General features: G+C 41.5%; 1 protein-coding gene across 3 annotated transcripts in view; it reads left to right on the forward strand.

Annotated features, from left to right (window-relative positions):
- PARD3B (par-3 family cell polarity regulator beta) overlaps nt 1-17971 on the forward strand; it is a 1033909-nt gene that overhangs the window by 554988 nt on the left and 460950 nt on the right. For all 3 annotated transcript variants that reach the window (XM_059393291.1, XM_059393292.1, XM_059393293.1), the window contains 4 exons: nt 2601-2726; nt 4876-5234; nt 8595-8734; nt 9849-9977. In XM_059393291.1, the coding sequence (XP_059249274.1) occupies nt 2601-2726; nt 4876-5234; nt 8595-8734; nt 9849-9977 (754 nt within the window). The remainder of the gene's footprint in view (nt 1-2600; nt 2727-4875; nt 5235-8594; nt 8735-9848; nt 9978-17971) is intronic.

The following is a 17971-nucleotide window of genomic DNA, read 5'->3' on the forward strand; positions in this document are numbered from 1 at the left end:
GCCGGTAGAATGGCCAAGGCCCGTGATGCTGTGGGGAGAACAGAAGGGGGCAAGGAGTGCTTAGGTTAGTGTCTACATGATTATTAGAAGAAAAAGAAGTAATGACCACCCCTCTTATTCTGTAGGGCAATGGGTTTCAGCCTCCTCTATCACTGCTCATTAATGCAAATTAACTGGTTCCTCTGAGCCTATAATTCCTCAACAGCATTAATCTTTAACTCCTGAGAGCCTTGGTCCCCGAGGAGACCATGACCACAGCCCACCAGTTTGGGGCAGAGAGCAAAATGAGAGATTCTTTTCTGAGCCTTCTCATACTGGTCTGGATGAAATTGAACTGGAGGGAATCTGTCCCTTCTATGGAATAGAGAAGGCAGGCGTGGTTTGTTGCCAGGGACCAAACTAATAAAATCAGTCAGTTTTACATTTTACCAAAATTACCTCTGACACATGGGTTTTACAGTTGAGCTTATTCTGTCAATAAATTTTTCATGGAAAGTTAGGTTATTTAGATCAGTGAGGTTCACATAGCATACTCCAGCTGTAATATGCCAGCAAAATTGCAACCCAGTGGCCTGAAAGAATTAATTCATCTCCCAAAATGTGAAATTAAATCCTAGGGAGTAACATTACATGACTGATGATGTACTGAATTAAATTAAAGGAAGACTTGAATGCTTGTTAAAAAAATATCGCTTACATAAACTAGTTTATAACCACATGTGAGCCTCCTAATGGATCATGTTATTGTGAATCCACCATAACAAAAAAATCCAAAATGTGAACTATACGAGTGTTGTTTAATTTAAGAAAGAAACACTGTTTCATTCTATTTCTTTTTCTTTTTCTTCCCCTTCTTTTGCATGTCAAATAGCTCAATTTTTAATATTATATTATGAGATTAAGGTAAGATTAGGATCTCAAAAATATTAATTTGAATCTCAGATCCTTTATCAAATAGTAGCTTTGGCCCTTTTTCTCTTCCACACAGAGTATGTTCAATTTACTAATTTCTTCCAGGAAAGACAGCAGAACACCGCCCCCCCCACATGCCTCTGACCCTGAGCCTTCCTTACCACAGGGGGCGTGACTCACTCTCCCCTGCATCAGTGCACTGTACCCGTGGGGGCAGAGACCTGAGGACCACGACCGGTGCCCCTCTTCTTACCATCTTCAATGATAGGAGCTCATGAAGTGAATGGGGGGGCCCTGGAGGCAGAGCCCCTACTGGGTGGCTGTTCCAAACAGGAAGATAGTTTTCTTCTCTACTCTCCTTAAAGACTGTCCTCTCTCCATGGCTTATTCCTCCATAAGATGTTCTCATATTGGATGGGAGATTTAATGCAAATGGGCTGTGCGATCACATAGGAGGCCCGTATGCAAAGAAGAAAGACAAAGCAGAAAACTAGGAGAATGAGGAACAAGGAGGCGGTTCTCTCTCCCATGCCCAGCAGAGTCCTCTTGGAGGACGCATCTGCCTTATTCTGGGGACACAGTGAGGACCCTAACATGCCACAAGAGGAAGGGAAATCTCTCATCTGAGAACTAGCTAAAATACGTAAAAGTTTGATTTCTTAAAGTTTTTGGTGTCGATACTACTGAAATGCCACAGAATCACGTGCACACACCAGGCATTTCGTTATTGCTATAGTCTTTCTCCTTCCTTTTTTCTCAACTCCTCCGTTCCTGACTCTCAGCGGCCACCGGGCTGTCCTCTCTGAATTCTGAGTCTTACTGGTTGAAATTGCAGATGAGTCTTCCCAGCGCCCCCCACCCCTGCCACTGCCATCACGTCTCTGTCTCCCTCAGAAGCCGTGAGTGTTGGGTGTGCTGCTCCTGTGGGATTAGATGAAGTCCAGCAACTGGTGTTCAAGGCCTCTCTGTGCGGCTCTGGCCTCCCCAGCCAGTGTGAGCTCCCCACACAAGCACGCGGGGTTCAGCCTGCCCCCCACTCCGTGTCTGTTCTGTCTCCCCTCCCGTCCAAATCCTACTCACTCCTCAGATCCAGCTTATGTCTCACACTCTCCCCCAATCTCCCATTCCTCCATCCTGAGCGCTGGAAGGGCCCCGCATGGACTTGATTCAGGGGCACCCACGGAATGGGATCAAACTGCCTTTTAACCTGAGCAATATGATCTGTGCGTAAATATTTGCTTCTTAAAAATGCAGATACTAGAGCAGGTAGCGTGACTGCAAAAACTCTGGTGACTGTCTCGTCCTCTTCCGTCATTAAGCTTCAAGTTGTCTCGGCACCACTTGCACTTGTTACAGTCAGCCTGACGCGCTTCTCCGAACCGGATGCCCCTGTGTCCCCAGCTCCACTGAGCTGCAGTGGCCGTTTCTAAAATACCGCAGGCGTGGCCCTGGAGGCCTGGCTCTGTGTGCTCTGGGTGTGTTTACATCTGTCTGTCTCAAAGGCCTTTTTTTCTTTCAGTGGATTTGTTTTTTAGCTCAGGATTTGAACAACAAACAGTTGCCTGACTCTAAAGCATAATTTCTTTCATAAATAGAAACCAATACTCAGTTCTGAATAGTTGTGAGTGGAGAAAAAATCAGCATATTATTATCCAGTAATTCTATTTCAACCTCAATTTTGCCTTTAGGATTCTAGGACTCTTCATCCGCGGCATTGAAGAAAATAGCAGGTCCAAACGGGAGGGACTATTTCATGAAAATGAATGTATTGTAAAAATCAACAGCGTGGACCTCGTAGACAAAACCTTTGCTCAGTAAGCATTTTTTTTTCCATTGTTTTATTTACTGTATTGGTTGCTGGCATACATACAATCATTATTACACTCTTGATGATCAAAATTGTTGGTAGACTTTTCCGGTCAGTCCCCTCTGAATGACTCCTGAACATCCATTCCCAAAGGCATGTTATGCGTTATGGAAGGTGGCCCGCACTTGTCCCTGGCGGCCCCAAGAACAGGAGGCTGCAGAATGCAACAAGCCTCCCTGCCTGGTTGTCTGTTTGGATCATCCTTGGATGAGTTTGTTTTGCTCGGGATTCGGGTCACTTAGGCTGGTCTTTAACGGCTCTTTTCACAGACTGTTAGTTCAGCTTATTAATTAACTAGCTCTGTGTCAGCAGTCTTCCGTCACCTAAATGGCCGTGAGAGATGTCTGTGAAAACTCACTGAGAAATAGTAACAAATGAAAAAAAATTAAAATATTCTCCCTGAAGTAATCATTTTCCTGCATGTGCGAATGTTATGGGACTAGGTTCTTAGAGCTAAGACTAGCGTGTGCAGCAGTCACATTTTTTTTTTAAACATATGTTGGCATTGCAGTGGGGCTCTGGAACAAGGGAATAAATACTAATTACTGCTCCTTAGTAATGACCACACATAATTCCTATTTATTGGGAATAAATACTAATTACTCCTCCTTAGTAATGACCACCAGCTTCTCTTGTTTCTGACCAAAACAATGCATCATATATATTCTTTGTAACCATTCTCTGTCAATATTTGTATGTTTGGTTATTGGGGGGTGGATTGAGGGGGAGGGTGAATGGTTGTGGGTGAGAAGGGCTGTGGACACTGACTGCTTAAGTATGGAAAGAAATAAAAATGGAAAAAATCTATTTCTTCAAATCACAATACCACAGTACTTTGTACAAGGACTTGATAGGTTTGTGAGGTGAAAACTGAGGCTCATAAAAATTCAGTATAAAGGTAATGTGGAGTAGAAGCTGACTCCCAGGCAGGGAACTGACCAGAGGAGTTGGGCTACTTCTGTGGGATCTTCTTCTCTTCCCGTAAGTACTTTATTCAGTAAGGTTAGGGGTTGGGGGGAGGGACGTATTAGATAACAGTTGGAATTATGATTTGTTATTATTTGATGTGGCTGCCACTGACAGAGACCTGAAATAAAGGCATCTTGAACAAGATTAATATTTCCCCCACCAGGGACAAGGAAGTGTGGAGGTGGCAGTCCCAATTTGGTGTGGCAGTTCTGCAAGCATCAGCCAATGGGGCCTGTCCCTTCTTTCTGCTGCGCCATCTTTACTTAGTTGTGTCTCGGTTACCAGATAGCTGCTGGGGTTCTGAGTTTGGCGAAATGGGAGAAGAAAGCCCTTTCTGGCTCCCAGCTTTCCTGGAACCGTTCTGTGTAAATCTCATCGGGAAGAAAGGCTGGGGAAAGTAGTTGTTTTACATAGTCATGAGGCATAAGGATGAAGGGGAGAAACGGTAGTAGGGAATCTGAGGAAAAGCACCAAGTACTAAGACAAAAAAGGAAAAAATACAAGTACTCTGTGATAGACTAACAGGGAGGGTACATATTGGATTGATAATTCACTATGACACTGGGCACAGACACTGCATTAAATATCTCCATGAGAAAATGTTTGTGTCAGAATCGAAGTTCTGGAACACAACCCTTTTTAGAGCGGACCTGTACTTCAGAACAGAGCCCTAAAAGGAACTGGTGTTCTGATCAATACTACAAGAAAATTTTTTCCTTCTAAAAATAAAGTTTGCTTTTATATTTACTTAGGAATGACTTTTGGATGGATTTTCAGATTTAGAAATACTTAAAAACCCTGGGTCCTTGGACGAGTTATCTAATCACTCTGAGTCTCTGCCTCCTTGTTTTGCCAAATAAGAGTGAATTGTACATACTTAAGACGAAATGAGAAGATTGAGGAAGTTGTTAAAAAGATTCAAGGGGAGAATTGTGCGTGTTACTGATGCATGTGTCAGGGCGCCTGGTGGACAAGTCATAAGTGGTAATCTGTATTTCCTGGGCAGTCATCCTGGTGGTAACAGTAAGGGTTGCTCCGATGCTGCCCCCCGTGGCCATGACAGGGGGTGCAGTCGGTGGCATGCTAGAACGGGAGTATTGTTACATATTTACTAACTGTCTTTGAAGGGCTCAAGATGTCTTCCGTCAGGCGATGAAATCGCCCAGTGTGCTCCTCCACGTGCTTCCACCTCAAAACCGTGAACAGTATGAAAAATCAGTCATTGGATCACTTAACATTTTTGGTAACAATGATGGCGTTTTGAGAACCAAGCCACAGCCTCCTGTCCATGGAATAGCGGGAATAAAAACCGTAACTCTCACAGGAACAGGGGGTCCTGAAGAGGATGCTTTGACCTCTCTGCAACAAAGCAAGAGCCCCCGGGTACCAAGACTGGGTAGAAAGCCATCCTCTCCCTCACTGTCCCCTCTCATGGGGTTTGGCAGCAAGAAGAATGCAAAGAAAATTAAGATTGACCTAAAGAAAGGTAATTATTAAATTATGCTCAATAGCATTCTATTATTGTAACGTGTAAAATTGGTTAAGAGAAATGCATTAAGGCTAATTTCGTTAATTCTCCCTTCATTTAATTGTATCAAAGAATAGATTTAAGTAGGTAACTTAAATCTCTTGAAATTGTACCACTTTCTTATTCTTCTGGAGAGTATAGATTATTTGAAACAAACAAACAAAAAATAATGGTAAAGACATGTTGGAAAATGGAAAGAACCATTGCGACCTGGGGAGAAAGATTACTAAAGAAGCACTGAAATTCTTTTGGATCCTATTTTGAGTAAGATTAGTGAGTTCTGTAGCACCCTTTAGGTCAAGTCTAAAAAGTGCATATATGTTTCGGGCTCTCTGAGTCACTTTTATGCCAGCAAAACATTTAGTCCTCAAAAAGTAAACATGTGATAATTATAATTGATAATTATTATATATAATTATATAATTGAAATTTCGCTAATTCAACATTGCAAACAGTTTTTCAAAACATACTTAATTTCATGAGGGCACCTGGGTGGCTCAGTGGGTTAAAGCCTCTGCCTTAAGCTCAGGTCATGGTCTCAGGGTCCTGGGATCGAACCCCGCATCGAGCTCTCTGCTCAGCAGGGAGCCTGCTTCCCTTCCTCTCTCTGCCTGCCTCTCTGCCTACTTGTGATCTCTGTCTGTCAAATAAATAAATAAAATCTTTAAAAAACAAACAAACAAAAACATACTTAATTTTGAAAGCGTATATAACCTTGTCTTCATCTTTTCCAGTTTTCTATGCATTTCAGACCCAGATCAATGAGACTAGAACATGTGTATGCATGCATGTCTCCAATATTATATATACACAAGCCTTCCTGTACTTCTGTGCTTTTGTTTGTTTGTAACCTCCTCATCATCCCTACCCTCACTGCAAACCTTTTGCAATCCGATGTGATTTTCAAGACTTGATTCAAAAGAAACCAAAAGCTCAAATTTTTGTCTGAATTACTATAGAATTTAATGATTACAAGGTAGTTTTAAAATACTTATTATAAAAAAGAAATAACATGTACCTTTAATTAGAGTATAGTGGTTATTCTGAAAGATCCTCTGGTCAGAGTTTTGTCCCCTTTAAGAATTCTGTACTGAGAAGAAACTGTATTGACTAGGAGGAACAAATTCATCAGTGTGCTTAGCAATTAGGCTTAAAAAAAAAAAAGCTATTTATTTATTTGAGAGCGTGAGTGAGCATGTGCATGTTCTTGCATGAGTGGGGAGGGGTAGAGGGAGGGAGAGAAGAGAATCTATAAGCAGACTCCTCACTGAGCAAAGACCCTGGTGCAGGGCTCTATCCCAGGACTCCTGAGGTCATGACTTGAGCTCACTTAACCAACTGAACCACACAGGCACCCCTAGGCTTTTTATATAACTGTATCAGTTATGTTTTTGTACAAATTATCCAACTACGTATAAGACATGGGGTTGGGTGCTTTGAGGATAAATAAATCAGACACAAAAGATAACCTTAAGAATCCATCAGAGGGGCACCTGGGTGGCTCAGTGGGTTAAAGCCTCTGCCTTTGGCTCAGGTCATGATCCCAGAGTCCTGGGATTGAGCCCCGAATCGTGCTCTCTGCTCAGCACGGAGCCTGCTTCCTCCTCTCTCTCTGCCTGAGTCTTTACCTACTCGTGATTTCTGCCTGTCAAATAAATAAATAAAATCTTGGAAAAAAAAAAAAGAATCCATCAGAAAAATCTTGCCATTTGCAATGACGTGGGTGAAACTAGAGGGTATTATGCTGAGTGAAGTAAGTCAATCAGAGAAAGATAATTATCATATGATCTCTCTGATATGAGAAATTTGAGAGGCAAAGTGGGGGATTATGGTGGGTAGGAAGGGAAAAAAAAAAAACCAAGATGGGATCAGGAGGGATCCAAACCCTAAAAGACTCTTAATCTCATGAAACAAACTGAGGGTGACTAGGGGGTGGGGTGTGGGGGTAGGGAGAGGGTGGTTGGGTTATGGACACTGGGGAGGGTATGTGCTATGTGAGTGGTGGGAAATGTATAAGCCTGATGATTCACAGACCTGTACCCCTGGGGCAAATAATACATTATATATTAATAAAAATAATTTTCAAAAAAGAATCCATCAGAAAGCCTTGAATGCAAAAATAAAGAATATGCAATCACAGTTGTACTTTGGGAAGAGTAATCTGACAGCAAAACGGTACACTGAAGGAGAGATCAAAGAACAAAGGATCATTGCATCTGCCTAATTGGAATATGTATGCCATGCCTGCTGACCGGATATAGGAGAAGAGAGAGAGGAATTGCAAGTAGTTTGTTCAATGGAGATACCATTACTAAAAATTAGAATTTTTAGTAGATAAATATACGTAAAAAGACCAGGATCTGAATTGGAGCAGGAGATTCATAGTGAAGTTTGGAATGCTGGTGAAAATGTGTGCGTGGTCCTGTCAAGCGAGCCAACACCAGAGAGATTAGGGTCAACAAGATTCAGATGTCCTCCATGGGGGGCTGACAGTTGGAGCTGGGAGCTGGCCAAGGCATAGAATCTGGAGAACAAACTGTTCTAGGGCAGATCCTTGAATATCTTTGTTCGTGTGGGAGGATAGTGGGTAGGAGACAGTGGTAGACATGATGTGATCAGAGAGTTAGGAAAATAATCAGAAATTACAGACATGAAAACTAAAGAGGGGGCCATTAATTTCAAAAGAACACTTGGTGAGAAGGGTCAAAGCTCGAGAGAGGGACAGATCAGAAGAGGGAAAATTAGTGGATGTGGTCATGAGTAGGTCATTGGTGGTGGAAGACTGAAGAGGTAAGATTGCAATAAGGATTCTTTAGGGCAGAGATGTTCAGAGGAAGTGAAAACCACCTACTGGGAGAGAAAGAGATTGAGATGCAAGAGAACGGGACAGCAAGAGTGAGGGAGGGAGCACGGGGATGCAGCCTAGAAGGAATCCGGGAATGGAGGCCCAGGTGCGGGGAGGCGCAGGTTGACTACCTGAGTGAACGCCTGACAAAACTCATGTCAGATCGCCTTTGGCTGCTCTTGCTTTACGGAGAAATTGATCTCCTGAGTTTATGGATAACATGTGCCACTTCTTCTGGGGCCTCCATAAACGAAAGTGTTACACATCTGCATTGGACCCTAAAATTCACTTTGAAACCATCAGGGCCTGTCAGGAACGATAATCTGTATTTGCAATCAGAACAACTGAAGTGCATTTAAAATATTTGCTGGAATGTAAACATTTTACTTATTCTACATTAGTCTAAATTAGGTAGATTTTCCTGCAGGTTTCTACTTAAGGTGACCATGCGTTTTCCTGGTCTTACATACTAGGCCCTGAAGGACTCGGTTTCACTGTGGTTACCAGAGACTCTTCCATACATGGGCCTGGTCCCATTTTTGTAAAAAACATTTTACCAAAGGGAGCAGCAATAAAAGATGGCCGCCTACAATCAGGGGACAGAATTTTGGAGGTAAGAATTGGAATTAATATTTTCAATAAAATATGTTTAAATAAATATGTTACTATTTATGTTTTTACATGATATATTGAAAATTATCACTTGTAGAAAAGATAAGGACTTTAGTTATTTAAAAAAACTAGTTAATGGGAAGTCTGACTTCTAAGTTCCCTGTAAGGTCAGTGATACAGCACATGTAACACCTCAAACTTTTCCCTGTCTTCTCTGTCTTACTTCCACCTCTTAGGATTCCTGGGGAATTTGGATCAAATCCACAAATTTGTCATAAATGCAGTGAGGGCTAAGAATTTCTGAGTCATAGCCAAACTCTGGTAACAATTTCTTTAAACTTCTCCTAGGGATGGGCTGCCTGTCTCAGGTTGATCCATACCTAAAAAGAAGGATCTGGAACTACCCAAAGCAAGAGGCTTTTCCTCCATGTATTTTTGTTTGGTAGCATTTTCTTCTTGGCTAAATATATATTGTCAACTTACCTTTCAAGAAATCTTTCTCATTGAAACTGGCTGGTTCTATTTAACTTTCTCATGGCACGGAAGCAAAACTACAGATTTTCATATCGTTCTAGATTATGAAAGAAGATATATCAAATGACTAATATAGCTCCAAATTCTAATTTCTAATAATCTATGATATCCGGGAGACTATAATTTTCTAGAAATGGACAACACTGTTTAATTATAACAAAAGACTTCCCTGCCAAAGGAATTTGCCATGTGATCATGATCCATTTTTTTTTTGCCTTTTTTTTTTTTTTTTTGTATTAGGCAGAAAATGATGCTAATTTAGCATCTGAAATCCACTTCTTTCCTATTTAAGGAATTATTTTCTGCTGTCAGTTTGATGTCCCCCTCATAAGAATGTGATATCCTAGGAGAAACTGATTATACTAACTGCTGTCTATCTGAAAGGATCTAGCACCATAATAATGATGGTCAGTGTCATACTGGTACTTTGAACATGGTTGGTTTGGGTCCCTGTGTTCAGTTTTCATCCTTTCAGAGCTTTATTGATTGTAGGAGCCCATTTTCTACTTACCTTCAGAAACCATCTAGCATAGAAGGAGGTGGAGAGTGTTGTAACCTGTTCATATGATGGCATCCATTAGGTAAATGGCAGAGATGTCACTGGGCGAACACAGGAAGAGCTTGTGGCCATGCTGAGGAGCACCAAGCAAGGAGAGACAGCATCGCTGGTCATCGCCCGTCAAGAAGGGACTTTTCTTCCCCGAGAGCTGGTAATGTTCACGTCACAGTCTCACTGAATCTTTAATGCAGAGTTTAATATACCCAGTGAATTCGTAGGAGCTGAGAGATGAGCTCTAAGCCACAGGTTTTGTTTGTAACAAGAACTGAATCACACGAAGAGTTTTTTTGAGTGGGGGGGTGTTCCCATTTGGGGGTGTCATGGCTTTACAATCTTAATGCAGTGATTTGGACATACACCAACAGTGCTTCTGAGATACAAATTCAAAACCCTTTTAAGGAAGCAATTTAACAGTATTCAACTAAGTAAAATATACTTTGAATGTTGGACTATATGTTAGCTTTATGCAAAACATAGTCAGCAAAAATGGTCATGCGCCACCTTAATGCAGTTTGCAGTCTAAAAGGAAATAAAATACAACCAAGTCTTCAAAATGGTGATGAGGGTGATGAACAGGAACAGCAGGGTGTACTAGGAATATGTTACAAGGGAATTTAACCTAGTCTGAGGGCCAGGAAGGGTGGTACCCTGAGGAAGAGAGTTTCAAAAGTCTTGTGAAAATGTATGTTCTTCGACCTACTAACTATACTTCTAGTCATCTGTCCTAAACTGATCATCAAAGATGTGGAAACAACTCATGTACACTGATATTTTTTTTCCTCACGTCCCATTTATTGTAGTGATCTATCGGGTGCTGTACAACCATAAGTTATCTAGATAACTAGATAGCTCTCCAGTGATATATAATAGTGATTTAAAATGGTCTTGGTGATGAACTGATAATAACATGAGAAAACGTGCATAGCACATTAAGGAAAAAAAGTAGTATATAAAATGATATGTGCAGCATGATCATATCACATTAAAATATCTTAAAAACAAAAACAAAAACAAAGAACCAGCAGGAGATACACCCAGAATATTGGAATTATGAGACATTCTAATTTTTTCATTTTAAAAACAATGAACACCTATTATTTTATTATTGATGTGTATTTAAGAAGGCTATAGAAAAATGTGAAGAACCTATATGGCTAATAACAAAAATGGAATAGATGTGGTAAAAAGGATTATTAATTATCCCTTTTAGAAAACTTTATTTCTTTTCAATCTATCTATCTACATATGGGGAATAAGGTGCGTTCCCAGAATTAGATCATCAGAACCAGTGAGAGTGGGGCGCCTGGCTGGCTCAGTGGGTTGAAGCCTCAGGTCATGATCCCAGGGTCCTGAGATCGAGCCCCTCATGAGGCTCTCTGCTCAGCAGGGAGCCTGCTTCCGCTGCTCTCTCTCTCTCTCTCTGCCTGCCTCTCTGCCTACTTGTGATCTTTGCCTGTCAAAAAAAACAAAAACAAAAACAAAAACCAGTGAGAGTTAGTTGAGAAAACTGACTGTAGTTAACTTGAAAAAGAGAAAGTTTAGGACACATTTTTATTGCTATCAAATAGGTAAAGGGTTTTTGCATAGATTAAAAAAGTAGACTTAATACGTTACTTCAGGTAGTTTCTTCATTAGCATAGTTATGTATTAATCTGACTAATATTATTACATGATGTCCACTAAGTTGGAGGTTCTGGGGATACAAAAATAATTAAGACTCATATCCTGTCCTCCTTGAGCTGGTAAGAGAACAAATATTTGGAAGTGATAATGTTATAAGTTACAATAGTTTCTAACTGTTGGAGCTGTCCAAGAAGAAAACAGGCAACTTAGAATATTAGAACAGAGCTGGCCTCACTATCTGTTAGAGGTGCTCTAGAAAAAATTCTCCCATTGATAAGGTGATAAGGCCAGATAAATTCTTAGGTATCTACTCTAAGCCTAGTATTCTGTTATCTATGCTTATATTCATGTTTGAATATGCAACCTTCCTGAAACACCTCTCTCACTTATTAATGCTCCTTAGTACTGACAGAACGACCCTCTTCCCGTGCGTTTCCATTCCTTTCCTCTCGTTCCCATCATCTTGTCCATTTTAACCCTTGCCCTATTGAAAGCTCTGGGAAGATCTGCAACAAAACAGGGAAGGGAAGAAGATTGGGTGGTGTGAGGTACACGTCTAGATACTAGACGCCCCACCTGCTTCTCTCTGCTTGACTCCTCCATTGCCAGCCATTTTGGAAGGCAGAATCTTGAATCTCCGTTTCATTTCCTCACTTAGCTCCTTACTTATCCTTAAAAGAAATGCTGCAGAAACTTAGAGTCCATTTTCCTAAAATGCAGACGGAATTTTCTTTCAATCCTTTGTTTATCCAAAGACCTTGTTCTTTCTCTACAAGGGTCACAGTGAGAAGAAACAATTAGAAAGAGGCAGCATGTGCCTATAACAGGAAGGCCTTCACTTCTTGTCAAACTGTTTGGTTGCTGGTGATAAAAGTCTTCGAAAATTTTGGTGGGACTAATGTGCGTGTGTCAGGGATTGGAGAACAAGGAAAGAAATTTTCACTGTGTACTCTGTTGAACTATGGTCCTGGAACGAGTGAAACCCTGCATAGAAAGAGACACATTCCAGGGGTACCTGGGTGGCTCAGTCAGTTAAGCATCTGCCTTCATCTCAAGTCATGATCCCATGACATGATCCTGGGGTTGAGCTGCTGTGTGGGGCTCCCTGCTCAGCAGGAAGTCTGCTTCTCTCTCTGCGCCCCCCCCCCAACTTGTGCATTCTTTCCTGTGCATGCTTGCTCTCTCTCAAATAAATAAATAAAAGCTTTAAAAAAAAGAAAAGAAAAGAAAAGAAACATTCCAGCCAGCAAAAGAACCTAATAACAGAGCTCCAGCAGAGAACTCATACCCTATGAGGCCTCAGTTTCCCGTCTAATAGTTCCTTTTACCCCTTTCCCTGTGTCTTCTAGAATTCTTAACTTCACAGCTAATCCTTTGCTCTAGAAACATACCACCTCCCCTTCCCCAGGTAAGGGGAAGAGGGATGTGACGTTACCAGGTTGAAACTCTGAATGCATTCTCGATCACAGACAATTGCAGCTGGAAGTTAATGAATGTAAAAATAGAATTTTCAGAGCAAAGGGGCCAAAAGAATCAGCGTGTCCAAATCCGATTCGGAGATGAGAAAACCAAGGTGCAGTGTGATGGAGTAACCTGTTGATGGTCCTACATGGCTCGGGAACTGGAGGCATAGGTTTCTTAATGCTTGGTGCATTATCTCTGGAGTTTTCTGGAAGCTCCACAGCACACAAGGTTTCTGTGTGATCTAGAGCAGCTCATAAAATCATTCGAAGGCTCTGTTGCCTCATCTTTATCAGAGGATTGTTGTGAAGCTCTTGGCATAGTTCCTGCAAGGCTCTTGGCATAGTTCCTGGCCAATTGTAAGTCTCAGTATATGTTCAGCCAGAACTATTTTAGTACCTTCCCACACAACAAAAACACAATACTAAACTTTAGATACCTTATGGGAAAAATAGATCTATTCAGGCTTGCCTGGGACTAACCATTATTTTGAATATTGATTTTTTAATTATTTATTTTAAAATACATACTGGTATCCAAAATACTGAATTATAAAATAAAGAAAAAGTTTTTAGTCTGAAACTAAATCCATATTTCAGGCAGCCTGTTTGTATTAGTTCACTCTCATTTAGTAGAATTTAGTGAGATTTGATTTCTATCCCAGAAAGTGACATCATAGGCCAAGCCCCCCCAGGGAGCATATTAAATTAATGGTGCAACTGTGAGATTATGAGTGCAAATAAATTATTTGTTCTCATTGTTTTAGTTTTATACCAAATTTGGAAAGCATGTGGTTAGTATCCCTTCTTCTAGAATTCTCTGGCAGATAGTCTGACTCTTTAAAAAACATTTGACTTCTAATTACCTAAATCTGTGGAATATTCTTTGTAACACAGCAAAGCAAAGCCTTTGAGGATTACACGCTCCGAAGTAATATGGACCCCCAAACCCTTATGTTGAAGAAATGTGGAATGGTCTTCTTTGTCCAGCCCAGATGCTTTCCTTGAGTGCTGAGTGGAAAGCACCGTCCAGGAAGTTTAAAGAGAGGTCACGTTTGGCACACGCGGCCCTGTTTCACTGGGAATCCCTTCATAGTGTGACACGCTCGGGACTATTTGAAAGAACAGAATGAAGAACGGTGTGCTCTGTGACACATCTCTGTATTTTTCTTTCAAAGAAACTGAAGGTGTTACCGCTTTGGGCTCTCCTTCCTTATCGTGGCTGATGCACACACTGGACGCCCATTGGAAACCCGGCAGGATGAAGGAAGAACAGCACTTCCTGCTTTTGTCTTGTTCTATCTCCTTTGAAGAAAACAAGCTCTGTTTATTGTTTTCCTGTTCTGAGGAACTGTCCTCTCCCTTCTCTGAAGCCTTGCTGTTTCAGGAGCTGGGTCCCCTCTGAACAGCGCTGCTCTGCCTAGTTTCTGACAGTTAAATCTTCCTTACTTCCTTGTTATCTTCGCTCCTTGTGAAGTCTTAACTCTTGGAGCCCAGGGAGCATGTGGTCAGCACTTACCCAGGAAGTCCCAATATAGGAGGGTCTCTCTCCGATGTGACCCTCTGTCTTTCCAAAGGCCCGAGCACCCATTTCCTGGTTATTTCTCCTGACGGGCCCCGGGAGGACTGTGCTGAATTCTTTCCACTTCCTTCCTCTGGAGCCGTCAGCTCCTATCACAAACATAGCAGCACCTTCATTCCGTCTGTGGCAGGCCAGGTTGAACATCAAGTGAGAGCAATTCGTGAACCAGCATCACAACTATGTAAGCTCTTTCTAGTATCTTTAGCAAAGGGACCGTGTTTCAAAGGCAGTCTTTTCAGACTCCCGAGCTGGAAGAGCCTTTGATGTCTTCACCCCCTGACCGGGTAAGAGTTTATGAAAGAGGTGTTCCCGTAAGGAACGTCTTTGCAAAAGGGACTTTGAGGCTAGTGTTGGTAACAGAACCCCAAGGTGAAGGGGCCGTGTCTGCGTCTGCGCTTGAAACGAACACGGGGCTCGGTCATCAGCGCTTCGCTCGCTGTGTTCTGCGAGAGACACGTTCGGTGACTTCCCTCCCATCCCGGGCACCCCACATTCTTGTGTTCTTACGCACAGTGTCAGGTTAGGAAAGATCATGAAAAACAAAAGGTTTTCTATTGACGTCATGCCTTATTTTTTCTGAGAGCTTCAGAGAGAGTGAGCGCATGCAAGCGAGCGAGACTGTTGTGCAGGTGCGTGTACGTGCACACATGGGTGTATGTCTTCTTTCATTTATTGGGAAGAAAAAAAAAACAACACAGTGCCATTCCTTGGTTAACCTCTTTAATGTTTCATGTTCTGACCTGCTGCCTTATCTTTAAAATTATCCTGAAAATCGCAGCAACCCCTGGTGGGTAAAGCGAGCTGAGAAAATTTCAAATGTATTTATAATTTCTACCTGCCACGTTTGCCTGCTATTAAATGCCGGCCTCTGCCAGGAGCCTTGACTATATTTCTAGCAAGCAAGATGCTGCTGCCTGGCAAGACTGAGACCCAAAAGGTAGCCAGCCATGTTTGTCATGCCGATGCGACCTTCACTTAGGAGTATTACTTTTGCTTAGGAAAAAAAAAAAAAAAATGCTCTGTGTGTGCATGTGTGTGGGCAGCTCCCGGAAGAGCTGCTGAACTTAGTGTCATCCAGCACCACCATATTTACCAGTCCCTGTGACTGCCTTTGCAAAAGCCATGTGGCTCCCATTCCTTTACTGTTTATCTTCTTAGGAAGTGAAAGATTCATACCTTTAGATGTCAAATTATTTAATATCATAAATCATGCAAGAATTTTCGTTTGAAATCTTAGATGAACCTCATTTAACTGATATATTATTTTATTCCCTTTGGCTATTAGATTCAAGTGATTCCATGCTTAATTAACCAAGGTACTTAAGGAAGAATGAATATTATAGCAGCTATTTGTGGATAAGTAGCAGAAATTGAAGGATGATTTCAGAATGATTTGTCTACCTAAACCAAAGCACAGGAGTTATGTTTTGGAATTTCAATAATTATGCAGAAGTCAAAACGCAGCTATATTTTATGGGTTCTCCAAATAACGCAGTTCTTGTGGCTTAAGATGGAATCCTTGCTAAAATATAGCCTTCATTTCTGCTTCTCTCTGCAATATTTTTCCCTTGCTTAGTGCAAGTCCATTCAAGCAGTATTCATCTACTCCTAGTAAAGGTTCTGCAACATGAACTCCAGAGATGAATAAGATGTGTTCGTGTCCTCAAGGAGCTTCGAGCCTATGAAGAAGAGTATGAGTTGGTCAAATTATTCAATGAAGTGTTACGGGGATTCAAAGTTGAGGGACCAAGAAAAGCTTTAAGATCATGACAGTGTTTGAGAAAGGTCTTGATTGAGTAGGATTTCAAAATGCAGAGCTGCAGGGTGGAAGGAAACAGCATCTTCAAGTACTCTGAGATTAGAAAAAATAAGATACCTCAGGGAGATAGTAGGCGCCCCAGCTCGACAGCTTACTGAGCAAGAGATAATATGAGAAATAATGTTGTCTGGAATAAATTGGAAGAGGTGAAAAGACATTCAGATACCTGCTAAGAGCTTGTTGTATTTGGCTATAATGTAATCATTAAGAGCCTCAGATCTGGGATCTGTCAAACCCAGGTAGAATCCTGGCTCTACCACCTATTGGCTGAATGGTTTTGATCAAGTTACTTCTCTGAACACCGCACCTCCACCCCCGGCCCCGTTCCTCACCTCTAACTCAGCGATCAGATAATTGTCTGCCTAAGAAACTGTCAGCATTGGAGATGGGTGTAAAGTACTTAGAATGGGGCACATAGAATGTGGATCCCTGCTTTGTAGTCTTACTCAACCTCTCTGTCTCCGTTTCCTCATTTGCCAAATGAGGATAATAATAGCACCTATCTTGAAGGGTTGTTGTGAGAATTAGCTAAGCATAGATGCTAATACTTGGTGAGTGTCAAATAATGTTATCTTCTGTTGTTATTTCCTGTGCCTGGTGCACACTGTATGTTCAGCAAATATTGGGTTGACTGAATAAATGAAAGCTACACATTATTAAAGCAGTTGATACAGAAGGCTGGAAAAGGCATTGCTAAAGGTGGTGTGGCTCTTATTCTACGTCTAATCTGTATCTAATGCATTATCCTTCCTGATACAATTACTTTAAACTAAATAAAAATAATATACATAGATTTCCTCACATTTCAGAGCATTAGCATTCTCTGGTTATCACTACACAAGACAGTGAGGATAGGCAGAGTACTGATAGAATGTCAGGCAGGAGTGCCTGGGTGGCTCAGTGGGTTAAGCATGCAGCTCTTGATTTCCACTCAGTTTACGATCTCAGGGTTAGGAAATCAAGCCCCACGTTGGGCTCCTCTGCTGGGTGTGGAGCCTGCTTAAGATTCTCTCCCTCTCCTTCTGTCCCCCCCACCCAAAAAAGCCTAGAATATAAATGACAATTTAGGTAGTTTAAATTATCTGAATACATTTGCATAATCTAGTTGCACAGTTTACTTATAAAGACATAGACAAACAGTAAGTATCATTGTCTAATATTTTAAAATATTATTTTTTAATATTAAAAGTATTTTAAAGTATTTTTTAAGTGCTTCAATCTCAGTTGAAGTGGTTCTCAAACTGTAGTCTCAGATCAGCAGAATACCATTATCTCGGAGTTTGTCACACATGCAAATTGTCAGGCTCCTTTCAGACCCGAGGAATCAGAAGCTCTAGGGTTGGAGCTAAAGATGTATTTTTTTTTTAAGATTTTATTTATTTATTTGACAGACAGAGATCATAAGTAGGCAGAGAAGCAGGCCGAGAGAGGAGGAAACGGGCTCCCTGCTGAGCAGAGAGCCCGATGCGGGACTCAGTCCCAGGACGCTGGGATCATGACCTGAGCCGAAGACAGAGGCTTAACCCACTGAGCCACCCAGGCGCCCCTAAAGATGTCTTTTAACAAGCCCTCCAGATAGTTCTGATGCTCACTTAAGTTTGAAAAATCACTGGAATAGTGGTTTTGTGTGAAGAGCATAAAGGCCTATAGGATAACTTAGT

Source organism: Mustela nigripes, chromosome 3, assembly GCF_022355385.1.
Source record: "Mustela nigripes isolate SB6536 chromosome 3, MUSNIG.SB6536, whole genome shotgun sequence".
NCBI lineage: Eukaryota > Metazoa > Chordata > Mammalia > Carnivora > Mustelidae > Mustela > Mustela nigripes.